Source organism: Necator americanus, chromosome V, assembly GCF_031761385.1.
Source record: "Necator americanus strain Aroian chromosome V, whole genome shotgun sequence".
NCBI classification, from domain to species: Eukaryota; Metazoa; Nematoda; class Chromadorea; order Rhabditida; family Ancylostomatidae; genus Necator; species Necator americanus.
Window position 1 is genome coordinate 30,701,878 of NC_087375.1, and position 15,052 is coordinate 30,716,929.

At 39.5% G+C, this 15,052-nt stretch overlaps 2 protein-coding genes across 2 annotated transcripts; both read left to right on the forward strand.

The window, feature by feature from the left end:
• Positions 1-2,224: 2,224 nt before the first annotated feature.
• Positions 2,225-7,945, forward strand: RB195_015703 (uncharacterized protein; the record flags this gene model as incomplete). Its single annotated transcript, XM_064206542.1, has 10 exons — positions 2,225-2,250; positions 4,289-4,455; positions 4,543-4,648; positions 4,940-5,042; positions 5,174-5,246; positions 5,307-5,422; positions 6,390-6,511; positions 7,165-7,249; positions 7,556-7,717; positions 7,790-7,945. The coding sequence occupies 10 exons, from the start codon at positions 2,225-2,227 to the stop codon at positions 7,943-7,945; spliced, it is 1,116 nt and encodes a 371-aa protein (XP_064062423.1).
• Positions 7,946-11,160: 3,215 nt separating this feature from the next.
• Positions 11,161-14,909, forward strand: RB195_015704 (uncharacterized protein; the record flags this gene model as incomplete). The annotated part of the gene is made up of 10 exons (XM_064206543.1): positions 11,161-11,195; positions 11,330-11,496; positions 12,571-12,676; positions 12,960-13,062; positions 13,193-13,265; positions 13,329-13,444; positions 13,614-13,735; positions 14,105-14,189; positions 14,540-14,701; positions 14,754-14,909. The coding sequence occupies 10 exons, from the start codon at positions 11,161-11,163 to the stop codon at positions 14,907-14,909; spliced, it is 1,125 nt and encodes a 374-aa protein (XP_064062424.1).
• Positions 14,910-15,052: the final 143 nt, after the last annotated feature.

The following is a 15,052-nucleotide window of genomic DNA, read 5'->3' on the forward strand; positions in this document are numbered from 1 at the left end:
GTTGCTAAACTTTTCGAAAACGTGACGAAAACCTGATTGCAGGAAAAAAAACTGCTTCTAATTCCTTTGTTTGTTTTTGGGAGTACAGAAAGTGCGCACGCTGATTCATCGAGGATTATTTTATTTTTTGCTACGAAGTAATTACGTTGCATTCACTCTTGAACTCCTGCTCGTTCTATAGAATGCACCAGCCGTTGGCCTTTCCCTTTTATCCATCTCTCCTTGTTCATGCGGTCATTCCTTAGTCATTCAAACCGTCATTCCTTAAATTCATTTGCTCATACAACTACTACCCCTCTCATCTAACATCTACGACCGTTTTCTTTTCCTTTTTTCCGAGTGTCTTCCATCTTCCTCACTGTTTTTTTTTTCAAAAAAGGTAAAAGAAAAATTCCATTAAAAATCACTTGAGTAAACGAGTTGGTCAGTCTCCATTTGACCTTTCGATTGAAAGAACAAAAGCCAATTTCTCATTACGAATTGAGTGAACAGTTTAGGAAATAGGAACTAAGATGATAAACTCTTTCTGCAATTCAAAGAGTACATATTTACTGGTAATTTCTTCTTACGATGTCACTGTTTTCAACTGTTAAAACCAACAAAACCACAGATCTGCGACCTCCACGTAACCCGCTGACTTGTGTGCATCGATCCCTTAACGTTTCGATTACACATCCACATCCGTAACGTCCTGCTGATTCATTCTTTCCTTTTTTCGTAACGGATTTCTGCTCGCTATTCGGCAAATTGTACAGATTAAAAAGAAACGTTTGCGCAAGTGCAGGAAGAATAGTACTTCTTGCTTTTATGTCCGGGGAAGCAAAGTGTAATAAGGACAAAACAACTTTCTCTTCCTTGGTGAACCGCTGTTTGGGTTAAACAGCGGTAGAACTATGACCACCTTGTTAGTCTCTGCTCTCTCTCTCACTCTGTTCTCTCTTTTTTTTCAGAATCCTTTTTGGCTACATAGTTTTTGTGGTGTTCTCAAGTTTAACTGTTCTCAGCAAGTTCAGAAGATCTATTAAAATTTTCCTACAATTTTCGGTGATTGATGCAGTTAATTTTTTTTAGAATTTTCCTAGAACGATCGATTTCTGGATTTTTTTAAGCTTTATCAATTCCTGATTCTTTCAATTACTCATTTAGATCCCGGGAAAATCCCTGATTTCTGTTTTCCCTTCTCCATTATCGGGAAAATCACCGCTGAAATCTGCATGAGACGTTCCCTTAATTCTACCCTGGTTCAAAGATTGTCTAGAGCAGTGATAGGACAGTGACAGTGATGCTTTCGTTACGATCAATTGCGCGCGATCACGGACAACTCAGTTTGGTGCACTTTTTGGTCCCATCTTAAATCATAAATCAAAATTAATTGATTTCACCGTAAAATATTCGAAGGACGAGTTTGGCCATTCGAATATTCTAGGAGAAATCACAAAACGAACACTAAGCAACAGGATAGTATTCGCCAATCTCCCAACTTTTCTTGGTTCGTTTTCCCAATTTTCATTTTCCCAATTACCGTTTTCGATTAATCTGTTCGTTGAACTTTGGTAACATATTGCTACTTTTCTCCGCGGATGGAACACCTTCCTGAACGCCATCCAGGACCACTTTTATCCATAGATGCATGGCTGGGTGAATGTAGAACGAATCCTTTATAGTCCCCATGAATTTTTTTTTGTATCACAACTGCGTTCTCGTAATCTGTTGCTGAAATGTTTTCATGTTTGTGTCACATGGATCTGTAAACAAAATTAGCATATGATGACTGTTGGTTCTGTTTAAAAGGGTGATTTTCTGCATTTTTGGATCGCTCCAACCACATACATACTCAATTGAACACAAACGTTTCTCGTTTATTTTTTGAATTGCATTCGACTAGATAGGTATAATGATGGCTTGTTTTTGTTCGGTATCCTATTTCATAGAATATGTAAGAAAAAGATAGAATCCACAACAAATACCTACTGCCTATCGTATCATCATAACTACCGTATCTATGTCCAAAATTTCTCATCAATGATTTAAAAGAAAATTCCTAAAGAATGAGCGCATATTCTAACTTCAACCAAAACTACCCTGAATTGTGATACGACTTATTATTTCTTTTTCTCTCACGTTTGTGTATTCTGTTGCATTCGGTATTACTTTTTTCACTTTTTTGTTCTTGCTTATTTCAAAAATTACAAACAGGATCCGAACAGCCGTACAGCTACTACTGATGCCGGTGCCCGAGGCGTCCGACAGGTACGTGATCAGCAACGTTAGTGAAACTTCGAAAAAATGGCAGTAGAAAATGAGTATAGAGTATTTCAAAAAAAGTTGAATTGGTTGGAAAAAAAATCCTACGTACGTGAATTCCATGGGACAGTTATCTGCGTATATGATTGCTGTGGCAGTATAAAAAGCGAAAGAGGATAGTCATGAATGGTTCATCCAACTGTTTTGTAAACTAATCGAGGTCACCCTCAACTGTGCTTCTAAAATAGTTGCAGATTTCAATCTTCTGTCCTTGAACCATTTTGTAAACAATACCAATGCTAATCTATTCGGATACTGAGTGGAAGGAAGAGGCATTTGATTTAACCAATTACAATAATTAAGTATTTAGGTTTTCTTATTATGCCAACGAGGTTTAAGTGAAACTTAACTGTTCGCCTGACGTTGGGACAAACTCGTCTTAATCAAAGGCCTGAAAAGGGTTCGAAGTCTTTGATGCTATGCATATCCCGCCAAACTCCTGTCTTCTTGCCAAGCCTCGATATTGTTCTAACTATACCGCGCAGGACCTTTGAAAGCAAAACAAACTCACCGATTAGCGGGGTTGGTGGGCCACTGCGTTCTTACAAATTGCTACCAAGGCGGATGAAATCTACGCACTGTGCAGTATCCTTAAGTACTGATGTTTGGATAACGTTGAGGAACTGTATGTGGGACAATCTTACGGCTCACAGAGTGTTACAATTATAATAGAGTAATTTTTAGAATTAAATACAAATACTATATAAATACATTTTTCACACCAATTACAACAAGTAAGTGAGTTTTCTAAGCGAATTTTTTTTGCCGAACCAATTTTGTCATATTTATCATTAATTGATTAAGAACATCTGTGATGTAACATTAGAGAAGAGTTATTTGTGACATTGTAGTGCAGTTCTCATTATAATGCGATAAGGGCATCCCAGCGGAATGAAAAGATCTGTTGTAGGTAACATGTACAGGATGGCGGCAAGAGTGGCATCGAGTAGCCAGGAGAAGACATATTCTATAAACCTGGTTCATAAAGCGGGTGTATCCAATGGGTACCAAACTGGAGACTGCGTTACTCGACAAACTCGACATTCACCTCGAAGATCCAACGTAATGGATGGCCCAAATAAGATTCCGTTCTGTTTACCTTACATATCTGATGATATGAGTAGAGCGGTACTGAGCTGCCTGCAAAGAGCGGGTCTTAAGAATGACGTGAGGGTTGTGGAAATACCTCCAGTGAACCTCAAGGGCCAACTGGTACGTAATCGTGCGCATGACCGACTCTACATAGTCCTAGCTGCGAGGTTTGTATGACATCAGAAGCGGTGTATCGTATCAAATGCAGGTCGTGTGGAGACGATTATGTAGGGGAAACGGGACGTCCACTGTGTGTTCGGGTCAAGGAGCATCTAAATGGACTCGCAAAATCTAAACTCTCCACCCCACTTGGACCATACCGTAGAGCATGTCATCAAAACTCCGGAGTAGAAACAGAAGTTAGTATACTATCCTACGAGTCTGAAATCACAGCACACGGAACACTAAAGGCATTTTGAATCACCGCCAAAAGTGCAGAAATTAACAGAAAGGATGAATGTATTGCGATCAGAAACGAACTGTCCCCATATCAAGACCTATGCGGGTTCTGATCTACGGGCGGGCCGCGAGGTCACTATAAAAAAGCCCTTGTGACTCATAGTTGTGGTACATAGCGGTCTGTTGCGTATCCTGATCTAGCAAATGAGGTAAACACTAGCTGATGTGTTGCTGTTTGAATTTACCCATCGTTTGCATGCTTTCATTAGGGTGATGAGGCGCTTGAGAGAATAAATCACTGATGGCTTTGATTTTTTCTAGGCTCTGACGGAGGTGATAACTCCGAAACGTTAGCTGTTGTTTAATAAAGGAAGATCAATACCAATCTTAGCTACAGCTCAAGAAAATCAATTAAAAACTACGTTTCAACATGCCAGGATTCAAAGACAGTCGAACATGGGCAATTTTCTCCAATAACTCATCCATTTTTCAGCTCGTTTTTGACGGCGGAAACGGATTTCGGGTTGAATATGATTAGGCAAGTACCCATCACTGAATCACTGGTAGTTTCTCCCGTCTCGGTGATACTCGCTCTTACGATGATTCAGCTCGGAGCTAAAGGAAAAACGAAAACACAAATCAACCAGCTCATCTCGAAAGGTAAACGGTTGTAAAGTAGTAAATTAATAAATACTTGATATAAAAAAAACAACACTTAAATCACTAGTGTTAAGTGTCAATGTTAAGGATCAACCGACATGGAAATAGTAGACTATTATTCCAACCTATCCAGCCAAATACAACATGTAAACAATGGAGTAAACACTAAAATCGCAAATGGATTTTTCCTGAAGTTAGTTGCAATTGGCGGTTATTGATCTCCTCACGACTTCTTTTACCTCCTCCATATTTCTAACAAAGCTGTTAGAAACCAACTGAAGCAAAATTCGGTTCTCTAATCTTTGTGCTCCATTCTGCTGTCAAACACAGTTTCCTCCGGCGAAACTCCACAAACAGAATTCATTTGAAAAACGTAGAGAAAAGATTCGGGGACTCCGATTTAACCAATTTATTGTCCAATATTGGTATTTCCGAATGATGGACGTGTCCGTCTTTCGTATTTCACTTCATATTCGTATTACAGTAAGGACTTCGTCATTGAAAATCAGTACAGAGATGAGATTACGAAGAAGTATTCAGCATTGATACAATCGCTAGACTTCAAAAAAGAGGAACAGGCAGCAAAGGTAAGTGAAAAATGCACATAAAATTTCATGATCTGGCTCTTACATTCTTCCACTGTTTACAAAATTTTTGCCCAAAAAATTAAGATAATCTATTATTATTTTTTTTCAACCAGATTCTTTAATCTGTTTAGATTATAAATCAATTTGTCAACAAATCAACAGCTGGGAAAATAACAAAACTAGTGGAAGCGAAGACCCTTAAAGGTTGTTTTTTCTCTCCCGTGATATGTCAAATTACAAGAAGTAATAATTTTTTTTAAATAGACGCATTTTCTGTGGTGGTGAACGCTATTTACTTCAATGCCGAGTGGGAAAATAAGTTCGACAATGAAAGCAGCACCACTTCTAAGTTTTACAGTGCAGAGGAGAAAAGTAAAGAGGTAAAGATTAATAATTATCATCTTGTACATTGTTATACTATGTAACAAAACTATGAAATAAAGTTCTTCTTCCCTTAAAAATCTCCACTAACTTTATGAAAAGAATTTCAAGAAATTCTGCGAGTTCAACCACTCTACTCTCTTTTAATTTTGCTTTCACACTGTTAACCATGGTATATAGTAACTGGGCGATGTAGCGTAATCGGTGAGATATTTCATTGTGGCTGCATGATCGATCAGATGTTCGAATCCTGCGTGGTAGGAACCAGGACCAAGTCCACCGTGGTCGATAAATTGGCACCAGACTTGTTTCGCTACACGTTTGCAAACTTCAAACGATTCTGAATTGAATGTGGTGGTGGATCCTAAGCGGATTGATTGACGCCAGACACTTTTCCTTTATCCTTTGAAAGGGCTTGTTTGTGTCTGGGAGGATAGAAACACTGATTCAACACACCGGCTTTCCCCACCAGGTCAGTGAAAGGCTTAAAAACCACGAACGATTTGGAGTGCAGTCGATTCCGTAGTCATATCCCAAAGAGGTCGACCAACACCGTGCACTTTATCCTTTATCCCAGAATCGTCGTATAAATCCAATGCACTACAATGTAGTAATACTATAGCACTAGAGAATCCTGTTATCTAATACAAAACAATAACAGTTTATTCCATAATTAATTAAATTTCATCGGTTTATAAAGTAGGGTCAAAACGACATGAAGCACGACGCGGTTGCCTGAGCGGCTGCGGTCGAAGCGGCGCGGTGGAGTGTAGCGGTTAGGATCGGGGGAGGACCCTTACTGCAACCATGAATCGCCGCAGTTCGCTCGCAATGGTCCCACCTCGATTCCAAACGCCATCTCCACCGCGCCGCCTCGAGCGCAGCCACTTGCGTGCTTCATGCCGGTTTGACCTGACCATACGTTGCACATTTTTATGATTTTTTTAAAATGAAATCCATATTTAGATAACATTTATGAACGACTATGGAGTTCCCAGGCTCTACGTGGAAAATCGAGATGTCCAGGTCCTCTCATTGCCTTACAAGGATCCTTCATTCGCCTTCAATATTTTCTTGCCGAAACAAAGGTACATTTATGAAAATTTAGCATTAGGCAGCAAGAAGCGCCTATGGATACCTCTTTCCCATATTCTGCACCAAACGATTTCCAATCTTTGGAATCTGTTCTCACACATATTCTTTGTAATAGTGATGTTGTTTTTGTATCATAAAGTAACGTGGTCGGATCAGGGCAGCACGGCATATCTCGAAACAGATGTTGGGGTCTCTGTGGGAAAATACAAAGTTCGGAGTGTTGATTACCAGTGCAATCGGAATTGCACTCAACTCTAATCATCCTGAAAAACGACATCGGAAATGGCGTTAGTTCCTACGAATAGCATTGAGGAGACCTCATTGATCATTCATTAACCGCTCATTCATGAAAGCGGTGCGTGCACAAGGTGGAACGTTTCCAAGTACATTTTAGCAACAAACGCCGTTTTCCGTGAACATTGGGAGGAATTAAGCGATGCCACTCTCGTGCGCGTCTCGTCTACTCTCCGGATACTGCATCTGCACGCGGGGACCCCAATATCGTCATTTTCGTGATGCGGTACCTTAGACAGGGAGTTTTCGTTTAGTCAGAACGCATGGTTACCTGCGTCAAAAGCCCCTCTACGAACAAAACGAATCCACTGCAAATTGATCCACCTCATTTTCAAATAGACATGACTTTTAGATTCAATCTTGCTGCGGTTCGCAAAAACTTGGACGGAGAGACGATTCAGAAACTTCTGTCGCAACTAAGAACAACCATGGTTTCGGTGAGGATTTGAATGTCGTTGAAGTTCTTTGCATGAGTGCTTTTAATTCTAATTCTAATTCTTTTAATGCTAAAACATAAAAAATTGTATTGAAAAAGATTAATGGTATTAGGTGGTGTTATCAAAGAACTGCAAAACATAACTTCATCTCTCTCAATAAATTCAATTCCCCATAATCTCAGTGACAAATGCGGCCTGAGATGATCTCACTCGGCGAGAATTTTCCTCAAAATTTTTCGGATCTTACCTCTTTTTTTGAGGCTGCTCTCAAGTTATTACTGTAGTTGTGTAGTCATTTTTTTCTAGATCACAATACCAAAGATGAAAATGGAAAATGATTTCAAATTGAAAGAAGCTCTGATTGCAATGGGTATTACGGAGATGTTCAGTGATAACGCCAACCTCACTGGTATTGCAAGAACACCGCCGCTCTACGTTTCTGAAGCAAATCACAAAGCAGTAATCGAAGTGAACATTTTTCTTCACCACCTATTGTCTGTCTGTCACTTGCGTTGTTTTGCTTAAAAATCCCTTGTTTAGGTCGACGAAGCTGGTACAACAGCCGCTGGTGCCACCTCCTTCAATATCATGGTCCGCACTGCAATGAGACAACCAAAAATATTCGTCGCTGACCATCCTTTCATCTTTGTTCTTACAAAAGACAAAAATCCGCTGTTCATTGGGCAATTTGTATAAAATTTCTCGAACCTAGAAGAACCGACCTAGAAGGATACTTCAATATAATGGATAGATATGTAGAAGATATGTAAAATATTAAGATAAAAGATAAAGTAAAGGATAAAGTGTCCGGTGGTAATCAGTCCGCTTGGGATGCGCCCCCACGTTCACTTCAATACAGAATCGCTTGAGGTTTACGAACGTGTAACTGCCCTATACAATGACTTGCGGTGGCTAGCCGAAGTCAAGTCAGTGTTTTTATCCTCCCAGACAAGTTTGGCACCAATTTTTCAACCCCGGAGGGATAAAAAGCTTAGTGAGCACTAGGGCGGATTTGAACCCCCGATGGATCGTACAGGAAGCGGAACCACTTACCGCTACGCTACACCTGCCCTCCTCAAAAAAATCACTTTCGGAACCGAGCGCGCCCAGCAGTTTTAAAATGCCTTAAGGTGGTTAACTGGCTTGAAAGAAATAATTTCTGGAGACGTTGTAGTGATGAATCTCAGCAAAAAAAAAGATATTATTTTAGGATTCAACGTGTCCCGAATCGTTGCTTATTTCCAGCAGGAGAACGAAGGTATCGAGCCAACCACACCCCTTCTAGTCGCTCTCAGGATAAATGTAATCCAAGGTTGTTCTTCCAAGCAAAGGAGCAAACCAACGTCACTGTCGAGACTCACTGCCATCGAGTGAACCGAGTGAAGCAACGGCAGTGGCGAGCGCCTCGAGAAATAAAGCAAATCCCCAGACATCTTCAAACAAAATTTGGTCCAAGTTGCTTCAGATCACCTAAGTGATCCCAACAGAAACCCCGTCTGATCTTATAGAGAATCTGGCAAAATTGGAAAATATCGACAATGGTATACATAGAATAAAATGAAGAAACTAACTGGACATGTTCTGCTATAAAATCTGTGCTCTCAGTGCAATCTGTATAGGTTTGTGTGAATCACAAAAAAGTCAAACTGGTCAAAATTTGATGGCAGGAAATACTTGAAAAAGTTACGGGCATGGACACTTGCAATCTACATCCATAACCCTATCCCTTCGCTAAAAAATCGCAACCATCTTCCATATTTTTATATTCTCCTCCATTTTTCTGAGTAAGGAAAAGAAAAGAACTTTTGAGAACAGACATCAGAACCAACATTTCTTCACTTTTTCACTTTTTTCTCTTTAGTTGCATTGGTGCAAATACGCGCAGCGAACTACTCGAAAACCGATCAATCAAGGATCATTTCAAGGTTATCTGTAATAATTTTGCAGAAAATTCTGAAGAAATCCGACTACTTTGCTTCTCGACTTCGACTTCGACCTCAAAAATATCAGGATTTTTGTATTGAATTCTTCACCACATTCTTTATTTCTTTGTTAATGCTAGATAAAGTTTCTATTTGCCTCTCAATCAGTTTTGCCTCTTTATGTGCCTCTTTAAACCATATCATTGTCAAAAATTGTTACACTTCAAGTATACTTCGTTAATCTCATTCGTTTTCGAATCCTTCTGTTGACTTTTAGGACTCATATTCCTGGACTAACTCAGAAAAAGTAAGTAAAAATTATACAAATATAGTAGGTTTCCGTGCAACTGAACGAAAACCTATTGATCTCCACAGATGTTCATCGCCGATTGATCGATTGCGTCTGCACTTCTTTTTTGCAACAATCAGTAACCTTTCGACGGCTCATCTATGACCGCTTATTTCTTCTTTTCTCCTGGTTTTTTCTTCAAATATATCTCTTCTATTTGTTATTTTGCAATTTATTTATTTTACAAGTCATGCAAAATGTTTCACGCAGAAAAAAAAAGTATTTGCAGTTTTTCGACTAGTAACACCTCTTCTCTCTATGTCCATTACAACAAAGTGTAATAAAGTGTCATAAAGGAGCAGATATTCTTTTAAAACGAGAAGTATGACAATATATAAGTGCAGGAGAGTACTTGTAAAGTACTTCCACAGAACCCAACACCACTTTTCCGTCCAAATAGAAGCTAATTCTGCCCAGCTGCCGATGCTGCGAGCGAGAAAGGACCTTTTGCTGTTACTAGTATATTAATAATTATGAGAGTTGCTTTAACAAATTAATAATTACTAAATAATTGTACTACACAAAACTTAGCTTCAGTTTTCTCACAATAGTAATATCCTTACGTCCATATTGGGAAGCAAAATTCAAACAATTCGCCCTTCTTGCACTAGAAATTGTACCGATTCCACTGGCGAATTTTTATACGGTGTTCAGGCAGTTGATGCGAACTTAGAACTGGCGCCCATTTTTTTCTAACTACAATTGCCCACTCTTTTTCTAATTTTCCTTATCTCTCATCTTTGCCATTTATAGCCTCATAGCGTCTTGTCGTTTATACTGTTGTTCAGTGTTCATTTCGCCATGGAGAAAAAGATTGCTAAGCAACGTATTTCAGCTATTATTATTTCATTTGGGAATTTTTTTTTACAAAGACAATAAAAGTTCCACAGCAACCGTTCGCATATTGCATGAAATGCTCTGTCGTCATGAAGCTCCAGTTAAAGGGGAAGTTCGAAAAATTCGAAAAAAAAAGGAATTTTGTAGGTAGAGGTCGCGTATTGGGCTTTCTTTGCGTGGCTGTCAAAAGTGGCCTGATCCAGTGATCTGAGGCTATCCGATTTCTTTTTGTGGAAATTTGTCAAGTCTGCCTAATATCATATTTCATACTTAAACGGCAAACAATCTTCGAACAGTCTGCACAAAAGATTGAATTTTTTCGTTGAAAACTGTGCATTTTAAGGATTTTTATTTGGTACTGATTCCCTGGACACCCCATATTATTCAGCTCTGAACCCTCCAGTAAATGTTCGAAAACGTTCTTAAAGCCTCTGCTGGTTTGCTGTAAAAAAAACGACAAATTTCAATCAATCAAAAATTCGTAAACAATCCACTAAAAGAAAGCCTTGAGATTTCACACAAACTCCTCAAAAACCGACATTTGTAGCAAATTCACTAGGATTTCACGGTGGTTGCTACTAAAAAACGGTAATTGCTGTATCTACAGTTTCTTGTTCTGAACTAAAAAGCGTGCAACGTGAGGGACGTGTTCCTCGTCATCTTCTTTTTTGAAGGATGTGGGACTTCAAAAGCAACAATCACTTTTGTCATGGTCGAGGATTTTACTTAGATAGTTCTAGTTTTTTTGAGTTGTCGCTGTAGAAATTACAGAAAAACTTTGGTAGCTTGCTTCACAACCACTGATGTCGTTGTCGCACAGTCAAGACAGCTCCAACAGGTAAATTGATCCATGTACAATGCACCTTTTACAAGTTTTGATCCGTGTTTCCAATCGGAAATCTTTATGTGCATCCACTGATTTCATGTGTTGTGAAGGTTTTCACCAGATTACCTACCATTTCTATATTTCAGCGCGTTTTTAACAGCAGAAACGGATTTTGGGCTGAATATGATGAGACAAGCGCCTGCGACCGAACCTCTCGTTGTCTCTCCCATTTCGGTGATATTCGCTCTCGGAATGATTCAGCTTGGAGCCAAAGGAAAAACGAAAACACAAATTAACCAACTCATTTCAAAAGGTACGCGGTGATAGTTATAAAACTTTTTTGTGCATCTTCTGTGGAACACCTTATACACTGCTGTGTAAAAATTAAAGACGAGATTGGTAAAGTAACATTACGTATTACCAACTCAGTTGAAATTAATGAAAGTGCGGAATTACGTTGCCAGAGGTCTATCAGTGTTCCACAGAAATCTGGACAAGGCGCTGAGCCAACGTGACTGAACTCTGGATGTGACCACGCAACACGAGACAGTTGAGGCAACAAAAAGGGATAGTGTGTGTCGATCAGCAGGCAGTTAAACGATAAAGGATAAAGTTTCTGTCGTTAATCAATCCGCTTGGGTTGCGACCCCACGTTCACTTCAATTCAGAATCGCTTGAGGTTCGCGAACTGTGTAACTGGCCTACACAATGACTTGCGGTGGCTAGCCGATGTGTCAAGTCATTGTTTTTATCCTCCCAGACAAGTCTGGTACCAATTTATCGACCCCTGAGGGATGAAAGGATTGGTGAGCACTAGGGCGGTTTCGAACCTCCGATCGATCGTGCAGGAAGCGGAACCTCTAACCGCTACATTACACCCGCCCTAGCAGGCAGTTACGATGCATTATTGTGGAATTCTTCATTACACTATGACTTGGAGACCATATCTGGATGATTTTACACAGGAAAAAATCTTTGAAAAGTGAAAGAAGAACGAAGCGTGACGTCGAATGAAAGAATCCCAGAAGTTCGGGGTATTGCTTGCAGCATTGTTTTGCACGCATGGGAAGCGGCAGTGCTACGCAAAGTAGAGGTGGTTATTATCCGCGCTCAACTACGGCAGCAGATAAACGCTACATGGTGCTACGAGAAAGAAAGGACCCGCGTCAACAAGAGGGTACAATTGCACACCTCTGGCAACATGCTTTCACACTTTCGTTCATTTCCACCGAGTTGATAATGTATTATGTTTTTTTACCTATTTCATCTTTCCCTTTTGCGCACCACTGTAGATGACATCTTTGGGAACTGACGGTTCGTCTCTGCTTTCCGGAAAAAGGAGGGATCACAAGAAAAGAGCTGTCTTAATTTGACCTCGGCCATTCAGAATCATCTGACATTGACATCATCAACTACTATTCGAACCTATCGAGCCAAATACAAAATGCGACTAATGGAGTGAGCACTAGGATTGCTAATGGTTTCTTCTTGAAGTGAGTTTCTACGAGTTTTCTGCCGTTACTTCTGCTTGGAGGAACGTTTCCCTGATTAAGCTCTCTTGCCCACTACGCATGTATATGCCTGGCTATTAGGTACTAATGCGTTGAATTTTTAGCAAATCTAAGGAGTACTCTGAATAGTTTACATGCAGTGAAAACCGCATGGTCATGTATCTGTTAAAAAGGTCCCGTTCCATTCCATTCTTCTGTGCAATCGAGATGCGCAGAAGGCGAATGGCTCAACTCTGACCAAGTTATCTGAAACGCGTTGTTTTAGCAAGCAGTTCGCCATCTCAGATCAGTACAGAGGTGATATCGCGAAGAAATATGCAGCTCTTATACAGTCTGTGGACTTCACAAATCAGCAACAGGCAGCTGAGGTAGACTTCCTTCGCATTCTACATCACCTGTGTATCAATGAATCGTTCGAGTTGAAGACAACAGCACTCCACACAAAGTTTGATTTTTTCTCATCAGAATTTTGATATTCTGCGACTTTCATTTATTAAGACAATAAACACATTTGTCAACGAAACAACGGCAGGAAAAATAGAAGAAATTGTGAAAGCAGAAGAATTGAAAGGCGTGTAATCCGAGAAATATTGTCGCATGTAATAATAGATGTTTGTTGTTCTTTGCATTACAGATCCGTTTTCTATTATTGTGAATGCCATATATTTCAACGCCGAATGGGAAATTAAGTTTGACAGTGACAGAAATTCGCTTGGAACGTTCCACAGTACACCAGAAAAAGGAAGAGAGGTTAGCTAGTTCTTCCATGAAGAAATGACAAATTGGAAGGGTCTGTTTGTTTGAACCATCTTGTCGGATGTAGTAGAGTTTGAAGACTGACGAACACTTTTTAATTCCCAACTTTGTTTCATACAGTAGAACGTCTAGTTCCTCTACTTTTTTACATACAATCATTTAGATCACATTTATGAACGATTTTGGAGTGTACAGACTCTATACAGAAGACCAAGACGTGCAGGTGCTCTCGCTGTCGTACAAGGATACTTCCTACGCTTTCAACATCTTCCTGCCGAAGCAAAAGTAATTCACCTCACACGTATCTCATTTCAAAATATGGAGTGTGGAAAAATATAACAAAATATGGAATATAAAATCAAGATATGGGCGGAGCTCTCCGTAAAAAAGAGTAAATTAGTTCATGTTTTAGCCATTCTATAAATGACAACTTGTGAACTTTTAGGGTTTGGTGGAAGGAGAACTAGCAAAGGAGACTTTTATTTTCTGCAGTAATTGTATGAATTCTCTTTTCATGCACTGAGTAGGGTTACTTTTTGTCTGAGAAGCTCCAGCCACAGGAACAGCACAGAAAAATTAGCGGATATACTTATATCTACTAATATATTGTATGTATTTGCATTAATATATTGCATGTTTTGATATCTATCTCAGATATAATCTTGCAACGATTCGGGAGAATTTCAAAGGAGAAACAATTCAAAAGTATTTATCGCAGTTGGATACCACCAAGGTTTCGGTGAGGATTTTAATCATACTGAAAGTTCTAAACTTTACGGTGATTGTGCTTATTGCAAGGATTAGGAAAGGCATAACTTTTGCTACTTGAAAAATGTTACTTATCTTCTCATTCATTTACCGCTAGCCTTGTTTTGAAAGAGTTGTGAGAAGAGGGAAACAAAACTGGCTGTCACATTTTCAAGATATTATGAACGCCGCTAAAGAAGGTAACTTTGCCCACTGACATGGATAATGACATTATCGTCCATTAATCTTTTTAAAGTTTTGATGTCCAGCAGTAGAAGTTGGTGAGAATGTTTTTAGGCCTATCGGTAATCAAGCTGCCAACCCACAATATTCTCTTTTTAGATCACAATACCGAAAATAAAAATTGAAACGAACTTCAAACTGAAGGAAGCCCTGGTCGCCATGGGAGCGACGGAGATGTTCACCAAGAACGCCGATCTCAGCGGAATTGTCAAAGCGCCACCACTTTATGTTTCGAAAGCCGCTCACAAGGCAATTATTGAGGTACACATCTTATTTCTTGCCTCTTCTACCGTTTTAAATGTCTTTCTTCGAGGTTGACGAGGCTGGTACAACCGCTGCAGCTGCCACAATGATGGAGATTATGGCCGGCAGTGGAATGGGCGAGCCAAAAAGCTTCGTAGCCGATCATCCATTTATGTTTGTTCTTACAAAAGACAGAAACCCATTATTCATTGGACAATTTGTATAAAACGAGTTCCTCGTGGCTGCCTTTTTCGACGAATATGAGAAATTTCAAAGCTTAAAAATAAATTATGAGTACTGGAAAGTCTAAAAACACACTAAACGGTAAGCATGCAATGAGAAAAAAAATCACATTCAATGTTTCAAAGA